This window comes from Tubulanus polymorphus, chromosome 6 (assembly GCF_964204645.1).
Source record: "Tubulanus polymorphus chromosome 6, tnTubPoly1.2, whole genome shotgun sequence".
Classification (NCBI taxonomy): Eukaryota; Metazoa; Nemertea; class Palaeonemertea; order Tubulaniformes; family Tubulanidae; genus Tubulanus; species Tubulanus polymorphus.
This window is the reverse complement of record NC_134030.1, coordinates 9,630,913-9,657,542: the sequence shown is the minus strand read 5'-3', so window position 1 is coordinate 9,657,542 and position 26,630 is coordinate 9,630,913. Positions and strand designations below refer to the sequence as shown.

At 38.4% G+C, this 26,630-nt stretch overlaps 1 protein-coding gene across 2 annotated transcripts; it reads right to left on the bottom strand.

Moving 5' to 3' along the window:
* Positions 1 to 3,797: 3,797 nt before the first annotated feature.
* LOC141907043 (uncharacterized) lies at positions 3,798 to 25,212 on the bottom strand. Of its 2 annotated transcripts, XM_074796590.1 has the most exons (8): positions 25,039 to 25,212; positions 14,389 to 14,489; positions 10,052 to 10,235; positions 8,800 to 8,955; positions 7,987 to 8,172; positions 6,729 to 7,087; positions 5,099 to 5,997; positions 3,798 to 4,828 (listed from the first exon to the last, which is right to left on the bottom strand). In XM_074796590.1, the coding sequence occupies exons 2-8, from the start codon at positions 14,451 to 14,453 to the stop codon at positions 4,494 to 4,496; spliced, it is 2,184 nt and encodes a 727-aa protein (XP_074652691.1). In that variant the 5' UTR covers positions 14,454 to 14,489; positions 25,039 to 25,212; the 3' UTR covers positions 3,798 to 4,493. The 2 variants fall into 2 exon arrangements, with proteins under 2 accessions (XP_074652691.1, XP_074652692.1); XM_074796591.1 differs by lacking the exons at positions 14,389 to 14,489; positions 25,039 to 25,212 and adding an exon at positions 11,774 to 11,916.
* Between the last annotated feature and the right edge of the window lie 1,418 nt (positions 25,213 to 26,630).

The window sequence follows — 26,630 nt, the reverse complement described above, 5'->3', positions numbered from 1 at the left end:
AATGAAATATGGCCCAAAGTGTTACCTTATTAAAACGTAAACAATCTCTCCATGAAAATGATCACGTTTTTCACGATGAAAAAATTGTCAATTGTCGCAGTCAATTCTGAAGCCACAACTTAAGAAAGTGGCAAATGAACTACGCCACTAACCGCACACAAAGGCCGTATCTATAACCGAATGCGTGAACAACCAAAGTAACTGAAAATACTACGCTGTAACTGAATATATGCGATCCGACTTAGAAAGGAACGTATTGTCTTGCGATATTTTAGCTAGAATCCGAATCCGGCTGTATTCAAATTTACAGATTTATTGAGTACTAGCTCCCACATTCTAATCGTGAGAACAGGGAAATGCCTTATAAGCGGTATTATATAAGCGAAAGGTAGCGAGAGATATTGTTAAAATCGATATTGTGCGGCTGTACAGTTAATTGTAGTACTTCGGTGAATAAATGTTTAATATCGAACTTGTAGCCTTGATATTTAATATCTATTCATCAAAGTACTCCATTATTACTTTAAACAGGCGCATAATGAAGGTTAGATATCTCCACCCAAACGCGTACCATGCCATTTATCTTGTAAAAGCTTCGTTAAGATTATTCGTTAATAAAGAGAATACTGATTTTGAAAGTCTTCGGTGCCAATGGTTATCTTTATGAAATGAAACGTGTTGGTGAATACGCCGACGAATATTGTTACACGATGTCCCGGCACCATGTTGTAAGTTGAAGTCCGGTTTGCTACGGTTTCCTTTAGAATTTGGTTAATATCTTTGATTTAGATTAGCACTTTAAGAGATGGATTTTGGGGATGATCCTGCAAGGGGGGCCCGGGCCCTTGCTCTTTTCATCAAAACATATAGTTCGTTAAAACACCTGCAAACCTTCGGAAATTGCATGTTTTCCGATGCATTTCTATGAAAATATCTAAAACCTCGCTAGAAGCCTATGATATGGTTGCTTAATCTGATATCTGAAACAAAATTAGAAGAATTTATTTAATATTCTGGACCCCCTAGATCCGCCCCTGCGCTGTAGGATTTATAGCTCTTCATTTCGAACTCATTCACGCTTAATCGTTATTAAGTACCTGATGGTGTTTCACACCATACATAGAGTTTCACTCGCAGTTGAGTTTGTGGAGGAATACATTCTTGCTATTAGGAGCGATAGTTTTGGTAAATGTTCAATACAACAGGACGAGTACAGGGGCGGATCTAGGGGGGATGTTGGGGTGTCCAGACCCCCCTCAACTTTGAAGTGCCCTCAAAATGTCACCCCACAAAATTTTTTTTGACCAAGGTTTTCCAGCTATAATATTTTTTCAACGCATGAAATGACCGAAAGCACCCCCTAAAATGTTGTGGAAGTATTCAGATTATGTGGTGTTTCGTAAAAAGTGCCCCTTTCTCTCATTGGACACCCCCCCCCCCCCCCATGGAAAATCCTAGATCCGCCCCTGGAGTAGTACTTCAGATGTTAACTAGTATATTTGACGCACGAACTTTCGCTACCAGTGTACAGTAGCTTCACTTTTAATTGATTTGAAATTTGTCAGTTTTCCTCGCTTTAAGTAGATGAATTACTTGATTGTTCCTTTCCAATTTTTCTGGCAAACCGGCACTATGCGACATTATTACGGTTTTGTTTCGCGGCACTAGTTTGTTAATAGTCTTGAATAAAGAGGCCAAGTTTGAACAATAGTTTAGTTGTTGAATTCATTTCGTTTGAGGATTCATTTCATTTCAAACACACCATAATAACTTGCATTAGCATCTTCCAATTATGTACTTCGATTTAAACAAAATTCGACAGCCGATCACACAACTATATATCTACACTATTATTAATTACTATCATTAATATTTCAAAATCAAACCCCATGTTTCGTCCCCGGCAGGTGGGACTGTAAGGGTCACCGATCAAAACATCTGAAAATTTGAGCATCGATTTGAAAAGATTTACTCATTGATAAAACTTTTTCATTCGTACAAGCTCGAAATATGCGCATACTTCAAAACTTGATTTTTGGAAAAATTGTACGAAAATAAGGAAAACCTTCTCCCCAAAACATATAGAATTAGTGAAATTGTTGCACTTAAGGTGTTTTTTTCAAAAATTTCCTGCGTGAGTACTCTCACGACCCGACGTTTGCTTGGGCACCTTACAGAAAGTTCCACTTTCATGAAAATCGAATGCATTTTTGGTGGCTCGTGTTCACCGATACGCAGGGATTGCGCTTGCGATGCGATGCCTTCTGAATATTATGGTGGCTGATTTGGTAGATATTAGTATTCTTTTTTTTCATCCTCCACTAGAACGATCACAAACAAATCTTACCACGCAAAAACAAATAATAAGCGCGCAAATTTCTAATTAGTTTTACAAGAAAACTAACTTGAAAATTTATTGACCCCTTGAAAAATAATACATATGTAAGTGTCTCAGAAAATATGTTACCTGGTGTATGACTGATTATTCATCATCTATGAATTAAATCAATCTTTTGTGGGTTAAGGTCAGTGCTCAAGGGTGGAATATTGAAATGTAATCATAAATCATCATGTATCTGAGCGCTTCCGTGTTTTAATGGCCATGAAAATTATAAACGTCATCATAACGGTTTTTACGGCGTCAAAAAACCTTCTGTAATATGATGAAAAAAATACTATCGCCATTTTTGCGAGTTCGGTTTTTCTTACGGATAAATAGATTCATTATCTTTATTCTTGGGCGAATTCATTTTATTCTGAGAATGATTTCTAGCGGATATTGAATTGAATTCTGGACTAAACGTTGTGTGTCTTGATTCTTTGATTATGATATTACCTCACTGTGTCGATGAAACGCAAATGGGTAATTTTATTCATTCTCTAGTTTACCAGCTATTCCCATCCAGCAAGAAGCGTCCCTAAGGTCCATGGCCCTTCGCGGGTTAGTACAGCTACTTAGGAGGACATTTTGAGTAGATAATAAACAAAGTTCGTATGTACCCTTCTCATAGCATCTTCCCCTAATCGATGATTGATAGTTGAAATGGTATTCGACTTTGGGGTGATAATTTAATAGAATGCACGTCAGTGATAACAGTACATTCAATTCTCACTTCAAAATCACCCCTCTCACGTGTGGTATGCAATCCTCATTTGTGTAGGTGTGGGGTACATATCGCACTTACCTGGTTTTGCACAAACAGTAATTTAGAATCATATATAAGTGGTCTAGGTGGCATTTCCTTGATAAACATAGATAACAACGGGAAGATGGTGACTTCGAAAAATGCGCAATTTCCAACAACAGTTCCGCTCACTTACGTCAATGAAGTTGAATATAGATTATCATAGCTCAAGATATTACGAAAATGACGCTACTGTTAGTGAGTGTCATATGTATGGACTACGAGATTGTCATATACGCAGCGTCGTGAACCGAGTTCGACGGCCATGAGTTAAGATTTGGCTAGGTAAAAAAAATCGTTTCACTCTGTCTCAAGCTTAATTTAACCAAGAAACGTCGAAAGAAACTGCTTCCGGGTCTGTCGAATCCGTTACTATCGTTAACGAGAAGATACGCCCAATCAGTCGCTTGCCGGTTCAGGCTGGTTGGGAGATCGTTTGAATGAACCGGAACCGAAATGTCCAATTATCGATTTAAAGAGAAAAATGCTGAAAGGAACACCAAAAAAATCAAACGAAGTCTACCAATTAAATAAATAGGAGGGTCAATCCCTATTTTAAGATCAACAATATCTTCGCTTGCCAGGGTTTGATTGCCGCCCGCTGGAGCTCACACCTACACAAACCCGACCGCAAATCCTTCATTGGTCTATCACATCGCCCACGATTTGGGCGGACAGGTTACCGCTTAGCGCCCACCAGTCTATATATATCTCGCCAATTAGATGCGTTTTACCGACACGACGTTTGCTCTATAAATACCACGATCCAATTGGATAGATACATAGACTGGTGGGTGCTGAGCGGGAACCTATCCGCTCAATCTTTTGGCAGTGTAATAGACCAATGAAGGGTTTGTGTTAGCGTGAGCTTCCGGCGGGAGACAATCAAACCCTGGCAAGCGAGGATGGATCATTAATAAAAAGCGTAATAATAATTCAATGGTAATCACAATAGGCATGCTTTTATTTCAGTAGTTTATCACACGACGAATCGACGTCTTATTTGTGCTTATTTCCTCTTAAATCGGTTTACAAGTTACATTAAAGATAAATCTGCGTATAGGTTCTACTCCGGAAATTTATGAATACTATCGCGCTGAGCGTCACTTGATATTCAACTATCATCACAATAACTCGTATCATCCTGCCTTATACGACGGTCGTCTCGAATCGGAAAATGAATCCATTTCGATGAGCACGTTTGTTCGTTTGATATTTTGCAATTGACAAATCCTCGACGTGAGACGTATATCACTAATGTTTGAGAACTATTTAAACTGTCACCCCATCACAAACAGGTCCGATCTTTTAATATTTGAAGCAATCGGGAGAAAGCTCAGCGTTTTGTCGGTGTCGGTCCATTACGACTGCCGCGATGTCGAATCGGCCCATCTCTTTCAGCGCGAGAACAAGGTTATCGACCTGTTGGTCTCTGTCTTTGCTTTTGAAAGAGCGTTTCCAGCGCAACAACACCTTGTACGTAACGTCTACAAGACTGTGTCCATTCGAAAGCGAATCGAACCCGATCCCCGTGATAGCCGAATCGGGAAGGTCAAGGTGGACGGCTAACGTCAGGCCCTGCTCGATTTCCCGCGCCAAGATCTGCATACTTCTGCTAGTGAGAACTTTCGATTCTTTGGAAACTGAAAATACGAAACGAGATTACACAATATGTAATTAGAGGTGAAGAATGCCGGATATCGTTGAACGGGAATCAATATCAAAATATCTAGAAATGTGATTTGAATTTCTAATCTTTGTTCCACGAAGTAACCGACAATGTCGATTGGGAGGAACATTGTATATAGGTATATTCGCTGTAATATCTGTAATATAACGACATTTCTCACATATCTCCTACTCGGCATACACCCTCATGATGTGCTGATGATATTGCCAATGAAGATACATACCCTTTTGAACTGGACGTTGTGTCTTGGTCAATCTAGCGAATGACGGCGTGTTGAAGTTCCTCACTTTATTATTGGTGACTGTCGCCGTCTCGTTTTCGATTGTCTTCGTCTGAGGCATGTGTATAACCTCGTTGAGGGCTTTCACCTCTTGTTGCGGCTCCGGTTCGGGGGTCGGCGGCCGATGGTATTCGGCGATATCGGCGTCGTTCATGCTCAGATTGTAAGTCCGAATCACGTTGCGATTGGGGAATTTTTTCTGCTCTTCCTCGGCGTCGTATTGATAGATATTTATCACCGCCAGCTGGCCGCTGCAGTGTTTCTGGCTCGTCGTAGCAGCGGCAAGCGGGTCGAGGTTATTGTTCTCCTTGTTTTCGTTGGCGAGCTCGTCGGCGAACTCGACGCGTTTTGGCTTCGGCTTCGGCGCATCCGGTACGACCTCGAAGTACGTATAGTTGTCGGTCATTTTTTGGTGAAATTGAAGAAGTTTCCGCTCATCGGGGGTATTCTCGCGTATCTGTATACCGTTGCCGAGGGCCACCATGAACGTGGAACCGTTCACCAACGCCAACGCGTCGGTTTCGTTCGATTGCGAGTCCGAATTCGAAGCGATCGATGCGCGGTGTCGTCGCATTCGTCTCGATTGGAATTCGGGTTCGTCGTTGATTTCCGGCGGTCTTTGTATTTTCGGGACGCGCTTCCAACCGGCTTCTGTTCGTTCGGTAGTGATAATGTCCTCTAGTTCGGAATCGACAACTTCGAACAGCATTCGCCATAGTTTCGGTTGTATATGCACGAAAGTCAGTATTTCCCCTCGTATTTTCTCTTGTAGGCTTTCTATATGCGGTAGCGCAAATTTCAGTCTGGGTTTGCGACCGGGCTTGCATCGCACGATACAGAATCTAAATTGAATATACATGACAAATTACATCCATAAAGTATATCGACATTCGTATAGTGGAACCTCGTTAATACGGCCTTGGATAGACTAGCATTCATCGGTTATTACGAACATAGGATTTCATTCCAAAAGGACAATTTTAAGGATTTCTTAAAACAAACTGTCGCTTTTACCGAACAATACAAACGCAATCATGCAATAACTGCAATTCTCCAACTCTATCTCTTTTTTGAACAGAACAATCTTTTCAGTATATCTGACACCCTTAATATCAAATCAAAATGCTTTTTTCTTCTTCATGGCGACAAATATCTCAACTTCGAACAATGTCGAACAATAAGTAAAAATCAAATACTGCCAATTTCATTCGGAAAAATCTGAATAATATGTAATGAATATTTACCCCGTCCCTGGAAATATGAGCACAGAAAACAACCACCTTAACCCGTAAATGACACAACTAACACTCTGTTGTATTTTTATATTTCAAAACATCGTGACAATATATTATGTAAAACTATTTTTATTCAACACGGCATAAAATGTCAGATTGACGCTTTGCTAGTGTGTATACTGTATTCGTGTATTGGTATTTTTGATCATAAACTTCATATGAAAAAAAAAAGATAATGCAATTGTTCCAATGACGAACTTATTTTCTCGTCCCTTGAGGTTCGCTGTAACGAGGTTCCACTGTTATATTCTATATCTAAAAGGTATACATTCGCTTACCGGCCCAGTGCTTTTGTATCGAAGGTAATCGTCGACCGTGTGAATTTCAAATTGCTTTCGACGAGTTCCCATCCGTCCTTCTTTTTCTGCATAACCGCCATTCCCTCAAGGTCTTCTTCCGTCTGCCCGGTTCCCGGTCGGTCGACGCATTCGCCATCTAGCGTCGTCGCCTGTTCGATATCGGCGCTGTCGCTGTGTCGTAGGAGTGGTATCTTGATGGACACGGCTCGACGAAATTCCCGATAGAACTCGTCGGGGCATTGCACGTCGTAAAACTCGGATATCGAAAGCACGTCGTTGCATTCGCTACCGTACAACTGTTTAGCGAGTTCGATCTTTTCGTGTGGTATTTTGTGAATCTAAAAAATGCGATATCATTTTATTTAGCAAAAAATGCATTTTCATCATAATGTTCAAATTCATTTCACCGAATGCATACGACAGGCTATATATAAGAGAGTAAATGCATACAAACAAAACATTTATATCTGGTTAGTTCACCCTTCGGCTTGGGGTTGTCCTTTCAATCATACCCGAGCATGTGTTTGATATTTGTATCCAAATTATGTTGCTATCATAGGTATTCTTCATATTCTTATCTATATTGAGTGTACAATATGTATTTAGGTCGAAATTGTGTTTTAATGGACTTTTCATCATCAATGAGCATTTTTTTCAGAGTTTCATAAGTGGGAACCGTGCGGGGGTCATTCACTTATTGTAAATATTTTCGACTTTTGTTTGCTGCATTGGTAGTTTTGTTGTCAAATTTAGTACATTGAGGAAGTATCTTAATTCATGATTAAAGTATCGTCAATTGATATAATTCATTGGTCAAACACAATCGGTGCGTGATAGAAATATCGATATTAAAAAACTCTTTCACTGTCGTTGTCAAATGGGGCTGGACGATGTAATCGATGATTTTTCAAGGGTGGTCGCCTGACAGGTGCCAGACTCATAACTTCGATTTCCACAAGTCAAACCTGCTGACTGCTCAACCTGCATCAGTACGCTCTAGAGATGTCTTACTGTGTTGAAAGGAAGCGGTCATACAGTCGTTTGAAAGTAGCGCTCGCTTAAGAACTTTGATAAAAGTGAACAAAAAGCAAAAAATGCTTCAACACCATTCAAAAAACATTCGCCCACTAGAGAGTTTTTAAGTCATATATACTTGTAGTGATAATCAATAAGTTATCAGCAACTCCTTCATGTATGAAGCGACTTTGCTTCACACGTGCGAGATCTCTATACTTACTTGTATTTCGCAGTTCATCGGCTTGTCGACGGTCTTTTTCGGGAATCGGACAGTGATCAGATGGTTGATTTTGGCGTTGTACAGTATTCCGTTCGGCGACACTTCGAATCGTTCAGCTTTTGGCCGTGACGTCACGACAAACATCCCCAGGCTATCGGTGATCAAACTGACGTTTTTCGAATTAGCCTGTCGATGAGAATGCGGATATAAGACAAAAGGAATGAACCGCGTAACAGTACCAGTTTTTCGCTCTTTCTATCGGATTTTATAACCAATCATCCATCAAGGCATAATAATCTAGGTGTTAAATTCCGATGAAATGGGCTTTAAATCAATTGATCTATTCAAACTGATTATCTCACCGACTCTAGAAAAAAATTGAATGGAATTTCATTTCATATGATAGAACATCATATAACATTTAGGATCAATAAAGTTATTCAGAGCTTGGATATATCTAATTGAATTGCATTGATCGGCAACCAGTCTAGCCCCAATATATTGATGACGTAGTACACATCTTCTCAAAAAGGATTATCAAAGTTAGATACTATGAATTATTTTCAATTACAAAATAACCTACCAAAATTCACAATCGTAATTATTACGATAATATTGATGATGCAGTGCACATCGACTCAAACAGTACCCCTTAGATAACTCATTCCATCAATGTATATAAACATTATTGTTACGGTTTTCATGGCGTCAAAAAAAGTTCTAGAGTTTTACTCCGAGATAGCCAACTCGGAAAAAACCAGTTTAATCAGTTGAAAGTAGTTACGCGACTAGGTACGTTTTTTAGGAGCTTACGTTAAAGGTGAAATCCAATTGTGTCCAATCCTCTTCAGATCCATTCTTTTTAAACATGAGTCTCATTTCGAAAAGTGTCAGATCTTCGTCATACACGGGAATTTCGATCGTCAGGCCTTTCTTGAACGTGTAGTTCTTTGAAGCGATCAGATAAACCTACAAAACGAATTCGAAATGCTACGTCATTCATATGCAGGATATATCCAGGAGGGGATTCCGGGTGTCAGGTGGAATCCCCTCCCCTCTGAAAAAAATTATTTTTCTTTTAACACTGCTATTCCAAATCAGTAGTAACGCCTCCGTCACTAAATGTTAATCTCGTTAACTGGTTTAATGCAGGAAAATGCATCTGGAGGCTTTTATTTTTCAAATTCCTAACCCCCAAAAAAGAAATCTCCCGAAAAGTTGCTACATAGCTGATTAACATTTACCTCGGAATCCCGCTATGTCTAATCCCGGATCCACCCTGCTTTTATATCCCGTATGCATTGGTTTGTATTTCGATGACAGCATGAAAAGTCACTATGATTTCGTAGCATCATAGCAATAACAGCTAATGAGCATAGCATAGCAACTAAGCATATTGCAATATGAAATTTATTTTTGAAATGATTTAAAAAAGACTCTATGAACGTGCGTACGTGTGGTATTGCGGGTGAGTATTGTGCCGTAGTGTGGCACTGTCGGAGGCGGATGTCGCGCGGTTACATGATCGATACAGATGGCATAATGACATAAATCGCATTGGATGAATAAATCATTGATATTTCATCTATGAATAACCCAGTGACACAAAACAAAGTCTTATTTATGCTGATCATGCGTACTTTAAGAGCAGAATGCAGAGAATTTGCGCGCGTACATCATTACGTATATCCAATTTCAAGAATGCAAAAGCATTACATAATATATTTAAAGCATATTATATTAAACATAGAATTGTGCAGATTCTTCTATCCCGGTTTCTTGTTATAGTTGAACCATTTAAATTAATTTTTAATGGATGCTAAAGCTTAACCTACTGGAGCATTCATCTAGTTATCTAGACTTGTTCACCAACTGGGGTTTCCTCTGATGTTTGGAATAACCTGCTGAACCGAGTCAAGGGCAGGCACCAACACCCGATCGGAATCCCAGAATGATGTCATTAGAGAAAACCCGAGTTGTTGATCACCAGTCTAGAGAACTATATTACCCAGGGAAAATAGGTTTTAAGTGTTCAACTACTTTTATGTAAATTTGTCAATCTAACCTCGCTAAGGAGTTTCTCGTCTGGTCTCATTTTTGGAATATGCAAGTGGCGTTCCGAGGGAGCGATCATCTTAGCTACGATGCTCTCTTTCTTCCCGAACAGCCCGAACGGCACTACAATACCGCCTCCCCATGGGAAGTGAAAGGTGCCGCCTTTCTTCTGCGGTGTTACTTCCATAATCATTCTGTAAAAAAATACGGAAAGGTTCATCAATTGTAATTCATTATGAAATCGATCAGCCATACACGATCCGCGCCAACATTTGAATTCATCAACGAATGAAATAGATAAGAAGAACTTTGAGTGTCGAATACTTTACTTTGCTAACCAAAGCCATGCGACAAACACCGTGTTGACGGTGTAATCAACTTGTAGCGTCGTTATCAAAATCATTTCCAAAGTTTGAAATTGTCCGTCTATGACCTTAACAATATTGCAACATTATAAATGAAATTTTCGTGTTCCAACTCTATCATCGACGATATGTTAAACTGTGTAAATAGGCATGTAAGGCTATTGCCTACAAGTAGTATAATGAGTATTTTACCATAAAATGATAACTATACATATTAAACCTTATACGGAATATTTCAAAATAAGACCATGGGTTCAAATGCGTAGCAACACGATGGTATGATATATACATGTATTTACAAACTATTCAAATTTGCATTATATGACGACGTGCCCTGAAAGTAATGTAGATCAATCCATTTGCAAAGGATAACGCGTACGTAAATGCTGATAGGACATGCATGACAAGAAGGCGAGACATTTTTATCACTCACATATAGATCACGCTAAACGCTTTGGTATTTGTTTACACACGAACGCGTGACGTAACGATATGTGCATAAGTAGTTAAAAACAATGCCAATTAATGTGTTCATTAAGTGCGTGCTGGAAATTAAGAATTCCATTTTTGAGAAGTCGTAAGTGAAGTAGAGATTCTAAATTTGAGTGAGTGGTTAGTGAGTTAACCTTTTTATTAGATCAATATGGGGTAAAATGTTTTCAGGACTAGGTATGTCTATGTACAAGTCCATGCGTGACATCTGCTGGGTTTCGTCGGTGATTTCTTCGTCCGCTACAGAGGTGGAGCATCTATATAGAACAAAATATGCGTTACAAAGAAAACGTTAGAGAATGAACGAATTACGTTATCATATATTGATACCAGGAGACGCATTAAGATAATGAAGTTCGAGAAGCGATGATGTAAGTTTAATTAGTTGTGGCTGCTGCCAGAGCGACGTGTACGTCTGAATAATACAAAATGACTGTTGCCTTCAACGATTAAGATTCGATATTTTGAACTCCGATGATAATTGCTTTCCTCGTGGTCAGGCGACGATGTCAGAGAAACGATCGTTATTGAATTTTCCCATTTAGACTTTCCATCTACTAACATCGTATTCGGTTAGCTCTGCATATTGACTTTTGATTAACGCCGACAGAGTTGAGAATCAATATTTGATAAATCAGTCTCGACTTAACGAATATTGATTCCACCGGCTAGCGTGTCAACTTCTAAAACTTGCTTCGGTCACATTTACGTATTTACGTCTACGGTTCAAATGTTCACCTATTGCAGCGGTTTCGTGGCAGATTTTTTGCCGAGCACATTTTTCGTTTTAAGTCTTTTTCCGAAATTTGGAAAAACTATGACGCAATCGTTTAGCGTGTGCCATGCAATATATATATTCACGACTGCCTACTTACGACAAACCATCTAATGTTCGTGTTCCTAGACTTGTCATCAATTTTGAAAACTCGTCAGCCATTACATAGAATATCCATATATCCAGTACGCGAACTAACGAATAAGGGAATTTACGAATTACATGACTTATCTAGAGAATCTCGCTATGCGGTCGGGGAACCAATGAGCTCTTATCACTTATCACTGGAAGGTATGTCACCTAAAGCGTCACTGATCAATAATAACGGTATATCTCGGAGACGTTAGGGAAGTAGATCAACGCAAATTTTCAATTGTAACTCACTAAAATTTTGCTCGGGCCTGGTTCGGCGGTTTTGGTCGGGCCAAAGATACTCTCGTGTGATCGCAGCTTATATCTTGAAGGGGTGTTACCCTCCAAAATGGAAAAAAATACCGATACCGACGTGATGACGAGATCTTCTTAAAAACCTGAAAAACATGGGCCTCACGTGGAACCACCAAGTAGAAAACACAGGTAGAGACAGAAGAAACCAGAGTTGACTTATTTGATGGCCTATGCTCTAGGATGAGCCATAGGCATAAGTAAACAAAGTAACCAAATACAAAGACACGTCTTCCTTTCATCGCTGCAACGCATGTTGAACCGTGTACGTGTACCTGGCTCTATCTTGTCGGTAGACCAATCTAAGGAAACTCGTCCATTTTGGAGTACATCTTGAGACGTGTAAGTTCATGAAATATTCGTTTCGTTAGATCTATTTTAAGAAGTCCGCCACGACGACGAACACACTCAGACTGGTGCTAATCATCGAGAAAATGACGTCTCGTAATTCGAACGATAATTGCTCCGGAAATGCGCTCGTCACGACCGGTCGAATATACGAGACCTGCGCTAGCGTTCGTTTCATCGGCGCATAATCTCGAATCGATCGGCTGTATCTCCTGCAACTGTTGATACAGCGGAATTACGCCGCTAACGCGACGCCATTACCGGCTTCGGGGGCACGTCGTCAACCGATTAATCCGAAACTAATGCGATCAACACACCGACGTAGGAAATGCCCGCAAAACAGCGCACGGTCTGCGCGGCAGAGATTTTATTTACCCCCACAGCTACCCGCTAATCCGAATAATTAAAAAGACCAACCGAAATATGTCACACGCCGAAGATTCACGACATGAAATGTCTGTCAAAAATCGATATTGTCTACTGAGTAAAAAAGAATTACCGACGGCAACTGCGTGGCGAATCGATTAGATTCTACTACGAGTGTATTGCTGTGGAAGCCCAATCGATGTATTTCTAATAGTCTTTAGATAACGAAGTATAGAATACGTATGAATGGAGCAAAAAAAACTGAATTGATTTAGGATTTTATGTGGCCTTATCCTACATCACGCCGCTAACCGAGTCCCTACACATTGGTTTGATACGATATGATTTTTTCTATATGAAATTCCAACAGGATTAATGAATAAACAATATACATTAAGGCTGTTATAGTATTAAATGAAGGACTGCTTTGAAGCAACAGTTAGCGTGTACAAACGAGAATAAGCAGCCCTAGAAAAAAAGAGAAGAATTGAATAGAACATACCATTTGTATGAACAATAGCTCAAGGTGTATGGAAATTAGGAATATCGGTCAACAAGAGAATGTTTCAGCCGTTTTTCTTAAAAACGTTCTTTCTATACAGCAGAATCAGAACGAAGGAACACACACATGTAAAAATACTTTGATATAAGGCATTTATATCTTTGATCTGCGTAGGCAAAACTTGACTTCAAAACGCTTTTAATATGCGCCACGAAGTCAAAGCCACGACGCGAGTATTTTTTCACCGGCCGAACGGCATAATAATGTTGATTAATGGGACATGATGTTATGCGTCTTGTGTTCAATACATTTACTAGGCTTTGTAGTGTAAACTATAACAATATGTTCCATTACCTATCAATCCTATGTTGTAAGATAGCGTTCCTTCTAGAACGTATTCCTGATTTTCGCTTAATCCGTGAGAATAACATTGAAATTGAAATTCATTTTCATAAAAGTGTCACATTATTGGATGATGTTATACATATAGAATAAGGAAGAAAAATGAAGCAGAATAATGGAGGCTATACGGAGCGACTGAAACAGTCTATCTGGGCCTCACCCAAATCATCCATATTACATTCATCGCACTCACACATCAAGCACACAATTAATAAACTGACGAATGAAATCAGAGCACCAAGAGTGTAACGAAAACACAATTATGGTTACTGAAGAAGTCCTATACCCCGATTTGGACTAAAATGTTCATATCAAAAAAGTCTTAATTGTGAGAATGTCTTTTCGAATGAGTTACTGGATTCTATCATCAGGTGGAAAATGCAATCATTGAAGTAGAATCTCCGTATCTAAATTATGTCTTATTACATCGAATATACGAATCCTACGTTGTTTGAAGAGTCATTCCATGTTATTCGTCTAAACGTTATGCGTGCTTGTATGTTAGAGCTTGGAGTAATCTTGGAGTAATCATTTGAAATGATTGAAAAAAATAAATAGTAAATAAGAATTTGCAGTAATCATTTGAAATTATTACTCCAAGGAGTTATCAGTCTGCTTACTCCAACGTTCGAACGTTAGTAATCTTAACCTACTTCGATTTTTCCTCCATAGCCGGCGAAGGCGCCTTCGGCTCTTTCTGGTCTTTTTCCTGTGTCATTACGATCGGATTCGGGTTCGTCGATGAAGGATTAGCCTGCAACGAGAAAGAAACGATATCCGGAATTGATAACAAGACTCGAACGCCATTTCATTGAAAGGAATGCGGTTTTGGGAACTATACAGATGGTTAGGGCAGGTTTTGTGATTAGGATCTGGTTAAATGGTAAATGTATAATACGTAATAGGAAAAAATGTTTGTCATCGATGCATTAATTCGCATGATTTATTTGTGTAGACGCGATCATCGCGTCGAATATGGCGGGTATTCAAAGCTATTGAAAAAGAAACATCGAAGAATATGTTCCCCGAACGAGTCTTGAATACCCACACCTGTATAATGAACGACAACGACGATGAATCAAAGCACGAACTAGCGCGCGCATTATACCATTAAAAAGTTCGTTATCTCATTAAAAAAAACAACTTCCCTTCAGCGAAATTGGAACATTCCAATTTAATCGGTACGATTTGCTTAAATGGCCACAATAGAGACGTACATTGACGGTTTTTCTTTTTATAGATATTGTATCAAATATTGTGTGAATTAATACCGCCGGTTTTTGCTTATAGGTCGAAATACATATATGTGTCGAAAGAAGATATTCGAATAAAATCAACATATAATGTAGATATACATTTCGGTGCATTCTATCTAAATCAAGAAATATCGTATTAATCGGTAAACCGACAAAACCCTCAACACAAATGAATACCCTGCTATTTCTCACAAGACCCATTCCCACCCGGGGTGCGTCGGTGCTCTAAAATATTCGGACAATAATCGTAAACGGGCGAGCCGACCTACGCATCACCTCGAGACCATTGGCAAGGCACACTCGTCGGGGGCTTCGTAAGAGGAAATAAACACTGGAGATCTTCTCGCATGAAGAAATCTATACACTGAAAACAGTTGCCGTTTCTTAGGACTCGGGTAAATTGCAAAATAAACGCACTTGACGCCTAATGGATTTCGCTCATGAGGGCCTTTTAGTAGTATTGAAATTATCTTTGTCAATAAAGCAATTAACATAGCGTACGACTAGTGGACGACATAGGGCATTTTGACTTTGCTATGATACCGTTATGCCTATAATAATTTCGAACATTTCAAAGTACAAAAAGACAATAGTTTAGAATTAAGAAATTGCGTATGATATACCGTGTACATTTTTGTTAATCATATACTAACTCGTAAAGTAAATCATATCCGAAACTATATTACCAAAATTCGAAAGTATTCTCCGAATGTTGAATATCGAAGATATACTTCTGACCACCTTAGAAAATAGTCATAAAGCAGCAACGAAAGATACGGTTCCATTTTACGCTTCGCTTTGATATTCAAATAATATTCTTTTTTTCCAAAATAACTGAGTCGCGGTTTGGAAATTATTCGGAAATTTATTGGAGGAATTTTAGGAGAAATCTCATCTGGCGATGGAAAATAAGCCGGAAGCCGAGTAAAACTCACCATCTTATTGAGCTTTTTCCATCACTCGAAAAATGAAACTAACTTCACGCAGTTGCTAAGTCTACGATGTAATTCCGAAGTCCGCGCTACGTTCAGAAAGATCTATGCTCTCGAGCGCGCGTCCCGTTCATTTACGCGTCCGTCAATGATCGCTCAGAGCGAGCCAAGATTTCGACATTACGCTAGAGCGCCCGCGGGTTTTCGTAGATAAAGATATTACTATTGTGGCTTTCCGCGTATTAAAAACCAAATATAAAAACAGTGGCAGTTTGGGGCCGAATAGATCTTGTTGGCTGCAATTTGACCCGCGTTTCGAGAGACGAAAGTTATAGTCTAAAAACATGCCCATTTTACGTCGAGCCTTTTCTTTCATAGAATAAAGTTATTGTTCTACGGATGCAAAAATTGACTAGAACTCAATGTGCGTAAGACAATATGGTAGTACAGTGGCAGGAATGTTTGCATCACGAGCGTAGCCACTTAATCTACATGCGTAGGTGGAAATGGTGAAATTATGAATACGTATTATTATCACTGTGGGGAACTTTTTTCTTGATCTTACGCAGTTTCAATATATTGAGTACAAGCTTTACCTATGGGCCGCAAAATTCTCGTGTAAATCTATTTCATCTCAACAAAAACTCTTAACCCTTGGGGTGATTTCTGACGTGAGTTGATAACGTGTTCATATGATTTTAGAAAGCGTAGAACAACTGATTTATCGGTTGTGACAAACGGGTACAAACAACGGGAAATAGCCCCAAGTGTTACCTTTATCAAAAACATTTAAACAAACTTTCCAATATGAAAATTAGCTCGATTTGCATAACAGGCAAATGGTCAATTTTCTCGGTAAATTCCGCTGCAGAAACCATTACTTATAGTTATGTTGCAGAAGGGCCAGGCGAGTGACCCCAAGAAAGGTATCAGTGCTTTGTGTAAGAATAACCAAATTGAGGATGAATACCACGTTGTATCATGCTGTATGCGAACGACTCAGCAAGTACGTTTTGCTCCAACAACATCTTAGTCAAAATCTATCCCTATTCAAATTCACAGATTTATTGGGCACTAGATCTCACAATCTAATCATGAGAAACAGGGAAATATATCATAAGGACGTTAAGGGAAAGGCAGCGGTTTCTCGTTGACGAGAAACGAAACATTCAATATTTGTACATCGTTATGCCGTCCGTGATATTACCGTTATGCACGCCATATTACGAGTAATCATAATACATCGACGAATAAAGATCGGATATGATATCATATCGTGATAATGATGTAAATCAATTAATGTCAAATAGCTGGCTATAGCCGTGATAGCTACGAAATGAAAAATGCGCTCTGGAAAGCGATTAACCTTACGACGAACCCGAACTTCATCGAGCTCGCGAATATCGTCGACGCAAATTACATTTTAATCAAAGGGAATAACAGTAAAGTATTTCCTTCGCAAAATTGACGCACTTCAATCCCCGAAGAAATAAAGTTACAGTTAGTTACAAACGATGATTACGATTCGCTATAAAACTTCGAGTGCCTGAAACACCCTTCAATTTGGAGATAAGTATTTGCAAACAATGCTCGCACTGTATAACCTAAAGCATACGAGTTGATAGGTATACTTCATTACCTTAATTATCCCATCGCCCTGATAATCTTCAAAAGTACATCAGCAGTCGCTACACGCAAAAACACATCTACAGTCCATACCCTCGAAGTTTCGACGTTTATCCTCAGTAGGTTTCTCCAACGGTTGCAATAGGATGCCGTGTAATCGTCGTGTAACGTAGCCTATGACATGAGCCGGGTCAATACAGACCCTTTATTAACAACGACGGCATTTACTATCCAGGAGAATGTCGTCCCGAGCGACGGGATACATAAACTGAGCCGCCGCGATACAGAACAGAAAGTAAAACAAAGGTGAATTCAATCCCACTGTTGTTAGTTATCGGTGTTGACGAGGCTGGTGCATTTTTGTATGTTGCTCTCAACTTCTCAAAACGTGTTCTTGTTCTGGGAATTAATTGCATGCGATGAAAATCGTGTGATTGCGTACAGGGACGGATTTTTTTGGGGGGGGGCGGTCTCGGGGTTCCTGACCCCGGCCTTCCCATTCGGGTTGCTCTTCTCGTCACGACAAAGACCGTTTCAACCTGATGATGATGGAGTTTAGAAATAATCCCGCAACTGTTAGAAAATAAACTTTTCTACACATATAATGTGGGTTTTTATGAGATTGATATCAGTTCACCGATATCATCAGATCTGCTTTATCTGAAAAAAACCTTTTCTTACACGTACGCCGGCCTCCCGATTTTCCTTAGTTTAGTTTTAGTTTAGTTTATTTTGCTCAACAAAAAGACATTTGCTTAGAGCGCAGAAACAAATTACAAAATTGTTAGGCATAAGCCGTATTTACTATATATTTGTTAAGCTTCTTATAGTCTTAGTATTATAGTCATGGAGATGGTCAAACAGATTATGCGCGATTAGCATGATCAGGCAGTCGTTGACCAACTCCATGACTACACAGTATTTGTTTATACTTCATTGAAATGTATAAAATGGATTTGTAATATGTTTTCGGGGTCACTCTCGATCTGACTCTCGATTCGACACTTTCACTATCGTCAATAAACTGGAATCATCATCATACTCGTAAACTAACGTTTACTTATTTCGTTAATTTACTTCATCCGTCTTTGGGTACTCAGTTTCTTTTATATTTGGCATATTCGTTATCTTTATCTACATATGTATTTTATATTATTACCTTTTTTTTTGTTTATGTAAATTGTTTTTTTTTTGTATTTAAAATTCTTTTTTTTTAACCCCCCTTTCCTCAACTATAAAACTTGTATAATGCTTTCATTTTAATGTAATTTTTTTATTTGTAAGTTCGAGTCGAACTTTTAAGAAAGGGGAGGGCTATGTTAGGCATAAGCCGTATTTACTATATATTTGTTAAGCTTCTTATAGTCTTAGTATTATAGTCATGGAGATGGTCAAACAGATTATGCGCGATTAGCATGATCAGGCAGTCGTTGACCAACTCCATGACTACACAGTATTTGTTTATACTTCATTGAAATGTATAAAATGGATTTGTAATATGTTTTCGGGGTCACTCTCGATCTGACTCTCGATTCGACACTTTCACTATCGTCAATAAACTGGAATCATCATCATACTCGTAAACTAACGTGTCTCTTTGCGGATTGATCTTGGTTGTTTGGAGGATTCAGGAATCTTAAAGTTTTACAAAATTATAATTCATGTGTGAATACATACATAGATGGGCAAATTACATAAACATACGTATATAGACATACACTATAAATTTAATCTATTACCTTTTGGACACTACTGGTACCGTTGAAGCGTGGCGATTGCTTAAGACAAAAGTATGGGCTTGCCTTCTTTCGTGATAGACCCACCTAGACCGACTCCGACCCTGTGTGTATTATTTTCGACAAGCGTCGATATCAGCAATTCAAGTGTGGATACTCATTGGATTGGAGCATGTGGATTCGAATTCGGATTGTAGTGTAGTGCTGTTTTAGGTCACGTGTTTATTGTTTAACCCTGACCTCTTCCATCAGCTATTTGAATGAATCGGCGGATCTTAACGCGCAAAAATACTAGAAAACTGAAACTCGTTCAGAGGAATGACTGACAGATCTATATGGCGCTAGGTATATCTAGTGGTTATTTTTCTTTCGAATTACAAAAATAATCACTTTATATACATAAAACGACGTGAACATGTGTAACAATTGTATTTTTTCAATCCAGTTTTCTGACGAAATCTAACACAAAAGAACCACTGTGACTGTGACAGAATGTCATGCCGTGGCTTTGACGTAAAAGATCGACGACATAATGGGGAATCGTCGACGAATGTGGCCCATCGAAATATCGTTCTATCGAAAACCGTAATTGAAAAAGCTTTTGATTGTTACGTTAACCAGTTACTTCGAAAAAGAAGCGTTATATACGCATACCGATGTGAATAGAAAAAAATGAACCGATGAATCTAGAAAAAGGAATATTATATGGTTTTCAGTCGAAATACCTGCGACGATTTAGAGAAAAATATAAACTGTTTACGTAGAAATGATTACGACCGATAACGTTTTATCGGGCACGTACGATTTTTGGAAATGTTCATTTTTGGGAACGAACAATACCAATCGAATATATTTCTACGTGGCTTTACACGCCGAAAATAACATAAAATGATTATATATTTTGTTTGATACCCCTTTACGGAAGGCCAGATGTCTTAATAATCTTTATCAGTTACATCTTGATAAACTCTCAATCAAATTATACAGAACCCGTCCTAGTCAAAATTCAAAGATATTTCCAGGGCCCAGTTTCACAAAAGAAGTTAACTCAAATTTTTGGTGTAATTGCTGATTGGTTACTTCATGTTTTCAATGAGGACAACAATTCAAACTTAACCGTTTTAGGCTTAAACTTATTCGTGAAATCGGGCCCAGAGCACAGTCTAAATCTAAAAATACAATGAGTCTAAAAATCGAAGGTCCAAGTCTTATTCATCTTAAATCTGGTACGCTAAATATGTGTAAACCTGGGCGAACTACGGTTTTTGTCGACACTCGACTAGAAGTTGCGGAACTAATAACCAAACGCGCTATGGTTCGGTCACAACGCATTACACGTTGTCGGCAATCTTGGAACTATGTCCCAACTACAGCGACCGGTGCTCGGTCACGTGGTCGACTATTTCCGGACCATAGTTCCGACTTACTGACAATCAATTTCCTGTAGTTCGTAAAATAGTCGACTAACTCCGATAACCGATTTCAGCCTGGGTCTCCCGAATCCAACCGCGGGCGTAAAAAGGCGAAGACATTTATCTGTTACAAGCGTTACGCGTACGTCAACTAACGAGTTCCGGAAGCACGGGCCGAACACGGATATGCGGGGTTAGAAATGAGACTTTTCACTCGTGGAAATAATGCATTAGTTTCCCGGAAATGCCGTCACCTGATGAGAGAGGTTTCGCTTGAGCCCGTGACAGTCCGAAAGCGAATATACTCCACGAATCGATGATTTTTGTCGAATTTGACACAGCGCAAATTTTCTAGTTGTCGAATGAATGAATTTATTTTGCATTTCAATTTAAAACAGTTTATGATTGAAAAGTTTGCAAGGTTGCGTATGAACCTTTTTAACAATATATAGTAATAATGATATACAAGAGAGTGCCAGTTTTGTCGAAATATGACTGATCTGAATCAGAGCCCCCTTACAGAGTCACTCGCAACCCACGCACCCGGCCACGCACACATATACATATACTTTTTTCAAATGCATCAGGTAGTCTATCAGCATTTTATTGTTTTGCCCACAATATTGTTATTATTCTCCAAAATTGTTTCAATTTATGTTCTGTTGCCAGTAACCTATCTGCATAATAATCGTTCTCTGCGCGTTTTAAAAGCTTTTTTAATATATTTTTGTAATAGACACATCTGTCTTTCTTCTCGATTGTACTATTTCGTAGAAATCTACGATACAAACGATTGTTATGCTCAACTGAATTCATTATTTTGTAGTTCTGGCTGATCACAAATCACATCCGACTGGCCTTAGTAATAAATCTGATAATGCACTTAGATAGATAAATATGATTTCTTGAATTAGTATTTCGTATCGGCAACAAAAAGTTCTAATATGAATGACGATACAATTGGTCAAATTTTGTTTGAACCAAGCATGCGCGTGCGTCAGCGTTTTCGCTATTCCGTTCGCGAGAAATTCCCAATCTACATCGCGTTACGATAGTTGAGTTGAACGTGATTTACGTCACCGACGTGTGACGTCTTAACCGCAATTGATATGCTTATCATTGAGGGCTTAACATATCAAAATAGAGAATAAACATACGAAACGACTGAGAAAATTGCAACGGCACAAAAAATGATAGGGTTTAATGAACCTTAACGAACCAGATCTATTGCGGTCGCACGGATATACGATGAGTTTGCAGACCGCAAAAGCATATTAGTTTTGCGGTTCAATGTATTGAAGCGAACGTATATTTGATCGTTATATGTATATGCCTATAATAGCCGCTATTAGTTATAGCTAATTCATAAACAAACACATTAGAGCTAAGTTGAATAGTGGAAGATTGTCCCAGAATCACGTCCAAAGTAGACCGTTCGAAAGGGCAACTCCCTAGGTGTGGAGGGTAGTGCAGAAACGTCACATAAAGCTCACAAGCGTCATATTCGACTTCAAAATATGAAGTATCCATGGATTGGCGTAGCTAGGTAATATTCGGCGCATCGCTTGCGTTAATTGTTATTAGCAAGAAGACTAACTTGAGAAAGTTTATTGACGCCTTGAAAAATAACACACGTATGTTGCTTAATAATAATAATAATAATGATAATAATAATAATTATTATAATGATTAATGAAAAAATGCGTAAACTGAAAAATACATCTAAAAAAGAATTAAGGATGAATAATGTTATTTTGAATTTAAATATCGATAATTGAATTGAATTTACCGGCAACCAGTCTCGCCCGCTATATTGATGAAGCAGTTGCACCCAGTGCACATCCTCGAAAAATTATTATCAAAAGTTATCAAAAAATAAATAGAGTTATGAAATATATTCAACTACAAAATAAACGATACAATTCACTTTGTTATTTCAAAACGTCAATATCGACAACGTAGTGCACATCGACTCAAACAGAACCCCTTGTAAAACGCCTACCAGGTATCAATGTATATAAATATTATTGTAACGGCTTATGAACGGCGTCAAAAAATCAAAGAATTTACTGCCCAGATATTAAGTTAGCTGTCGTTTGTACACATTGTTCCATTGGCCTCATTCTGTGCACAGAATAATATCACGAACGACGAATGGGTCTTCTTCTTTTACTGTAGACTACGGTGGGGAAAAGAAAAAGAATTTAATGCAGAAATTTGGCCCATACAAAACGCTGAACTTGCGTCAATGATATTTAACGGTATATATTGACGGGAACGTGAGAACAACATATACTGCGGCGAACGCCAATAATACAAAATCTACACGAATCTTATTCGAAACGACAACATTTTAAAAACTAACTTTTCTCATGGCACGTGTATACGTCGACGAAAAGGCGACGAAAAAGAGTAAAATATAGCTACCGCATCAACAATATTTCTATGTTTTCAATATGAAATGCTGTATTGAATTATTTTGTTAAAATGAGTTTTTCTTGATTATCCGTCGTACTAGTCTAGTACACACTTTGATAAAGAATAATAAACTAAACTATTTATAGATTATTATTAGCTTTTCAACAAGTACTTTTTTATGATACAATACAAGGAAAAAACTTAACGCTTTATGCATGTATATATTGTTGACGTCACGTACGTACAATTATTGGATAAAGAAATGATAGTGATAATTATCATCTTAAATATAGCTGTTTAGCAATGATAATGGGTTTTCTGCGCCTTTCACATTCGGATTGAAGGGAATTATAGAAATAGAATATAATTAATTATAGAAAAAAAGAAAATCATTGGCGGCGATTCGAATGCCCTTTTTGGATGTAATGACGATGATGATAATAAGAATGATAATGATAGTAGTAATAATCATGATCGACAAAACCATGTACGGAATCTAGCTGAGAGAGACTATGGCACGTAGTATGACGCAGGTAATTCTACGTGTAGTGCGCATAGTAACGAGCGGAATAGCCAAACACTTTGAAGTGTCATGGAATGGGATTCGCGTAAAACTCGCGCGCGGTGTTTGAGCGCGACAAATATCAGTTCGCGATGACTCATGTATAGAAGAATACAATGGATCACTGACAAAACGAAACAACCGATAGAAAGTTATTACAGTTTCACGCGTGCATGTCAGAAGACAAATCGTAAACAAATATCAATTACTGGTACAGATTCCGATTCAGAAGTGACAACGCCAGCGAATGAGATTCATAAACACAGAAATTGTACAATATTTCCTTTTATAAAACGTTTACATTACACATCACATAAGTATGTATCGATAGATGCACAAATAGATGTACCCAACGCTGATTATATGAGACCTACGGCGAATATCTTAAGGTGATTACTCGTAGGTGATGAGGCTATCTGCCTCTTCAAATGAATACTGCTAGCTTCTTGGAGGTATTTGGGTTATATGAACTAAATGACATGGTAAACCTTCTTGAATTTCGGAGTAGGTTTACAAATTGTTTTGTTCCGTCTTGTTAAATCTCCAAAGAAAGCACACTCCGTTACAAAAATAGGTGTAGGTTTTCTAGGTAACATTTAGGGTACAAAGTCGATCATTTGGGGGGGGGGGTTGCTTTCGTTTCTCCCAGTTTCAATCGGCAACATGTGGTCGGAACACAGATTGTATCGATTTAGTTCTTTGGGCTTTCGTATCTCCCATTTTCAATCGGCAACATTGTCGGAATTCAAACCCAATCGTATCAATTCAGTTTTTAGTGTTGGGCATCGTAATTACAAAGTGTGAACAGTCCGTTCAAATGCTTTTCATTCCAGCGTTGTAGGCGGAATATGACCAGAAATACACAAAATTTAGACAATCGTGCATTGGCCAATAAAAACGATAGAATCAATAATGATATGTATTTCGACAATCAGTCTAAAATATATATTTTATCGATAAGGAATGAAGTAGATCTTTCGGTAGACATCACGTTTTTTGTAGAAAAAGTACTCGACGTAGAATAAACTGTCTCAATTGCATACCAAAGAAAATGTTTAAATACGTCGTGTTTATATGGACAAGAATTCATCGTGTTTATCAACAAGAATCAAATCATTCACAAAATACTCATACGCATACTAACACATTTCTGTAGATAATCCCCTTTTGGAGTCAATTGGTAAGCAGTGAACTATATGCACATTCCACGCATTTCATTGAAATTTCTTTTTAAGTTCTCGAAAAGAATTCGAACAAACATAAATACATAAACCATAAACTAAGTAGATATCCATTTACCACATACCTGGATTATTACCCTATGGACTTGTTACTTCATTTAGAAGCGAAAATGTCCTTACCTAGATTAAATTTCTTACGAGTCAGTCATATACGGATAATGTCCATGAAACGTTTGCTGACCGCGGTACCCGGCGTCGTTATTTCTGTCGATTTTGCTGCCGATGTGGGATGTTTATCTCGCTTTGAGCGCCGTGCCGCGTTCGTCGAAACTCGCTCGTTCGCAACACAAATATTTGGAAATTAGTCTAACTACCAATCGACGAACGTGTTCAGCGCCATAATAGGACAGTACTGTTTGACGACGATCCGGCCTATTGTTCCCGAGGCTTAAAAATCGTGCGCCGCTATTCAGTACGTCTTAATAGATCATGCTTCGCAAGGCTGCCTAGAAATAATCGTGAATATCTTTTTGCCGATAGTATACGGTCATGTCGAAGAAGAAGATTAGTAATTTATTACCACAACACCAAACAGGTCCTTTTCAGAAGTTATTTGTGTTGAAATTCAACTTTTGAAAACGGTCTAATTTTGAATTCTGAGTCAACTCCCACTCGGGTCAAACTTTTCTATAGCCCATGGTTTTACTTGACGATTATTATGAGTCTTTAACTATGACTTTATTGTTATCAACATTACTTAAATGTTTTAAAACTTATGTCACCTGGAACAGGATGATACTTTTATTGGACCGAATTTAGCTCGAATTCCGGTGTATAAAACCCCATACGATAGTTTATTACACTTCAACCAAAACTTTCGGTACATAGCGGATCTACAAAAATAAAATCGTCATCTAAAAAGAAAATAGATGCAAACTTGAACTTTTAAGCCTTTTGAGACCGGCATGTATGAATTTAGCAGTTTCAGAAATGATACCATCGTTTGTAGAATTTAACAATTCGGATGTTGGGTTTGTTGCAGAAATTTCTAAAAGTGGCTAAAAGTTACTTCTTATATCTTCAAGTTTTATACCTCTAAAGCCCCCCAAATGGCAACCCAAAGTCCAAATTCAATAGACAACTTATTGATTGAATTCCTTTTCATATAGCTTCGTATACATTATTTCTCTGTTGTTTTGTTTCTTTTCGCACTATCTATGTTGACCTTTGTGACGATCGTATTCTAATGATTGCAATAAAACCGAAACTTAAACGTTGAACTACGTCATGGTTCAACCAATATTTCAGATACGAGCATTGTCCAAAAGCTCCGTGGCTTTAAGCTCATATCGACTCCGGTGAATGTTGTATTATTTCAATAGGTGGCGAGCTAGTTTATGAACGACTCGATCGAACTACCTGTTATCTACGATTTGTTCATAGTGGCGTGGATAGATGGTGATGTATTTACCACTATCGCCAAGTTCTTTCAACTAAAATACTTTTCAACACTATACTTATTGATGTATTCATAACGAGAAAATGACCTTTCACCTTGATCTGGCAATCATGCGCTATTTGAGCCGAGCAGCAACATTCCATTTTATTAATTGAACCATTAATACAATCGAAGTTAACGCAACAGTTCTGCTAAATGTATTCAGACAGGGGCGGATCTAGGAAAATCGTAAGGCCTGCGTCCAGAAGAAAAGAAAGAGCATTTCTTGGATAAAGCAGCCAGGTCACAGAGGCATCTATTGGGAGACCATCAT

Bases quoted from the DNA above. Each gene is read 5' to 3' on its own strand.
- LOC141907043 (XM_074796590.1), bottom strand. From the start codon at position 14,453: ATGACACAGGAAAAAGACCAGAAAGAGCCGAAGGCGCCTTCGCCGGCT. The intron at 8,173-8,799 runs GTAAGCTCCTAA...TCTCATCGACAG, and splicing joins AATTGGATTTCACCTTTAAC to GCTAATTCGAAAAACGTCAG. The intron at 7,088-7,986 runs GTAAGTATAGAG...CGCATTTTTTAG, and splicing joins CGATGAACTGCGAAATACAA to ATTCACAAAATACCACACGA.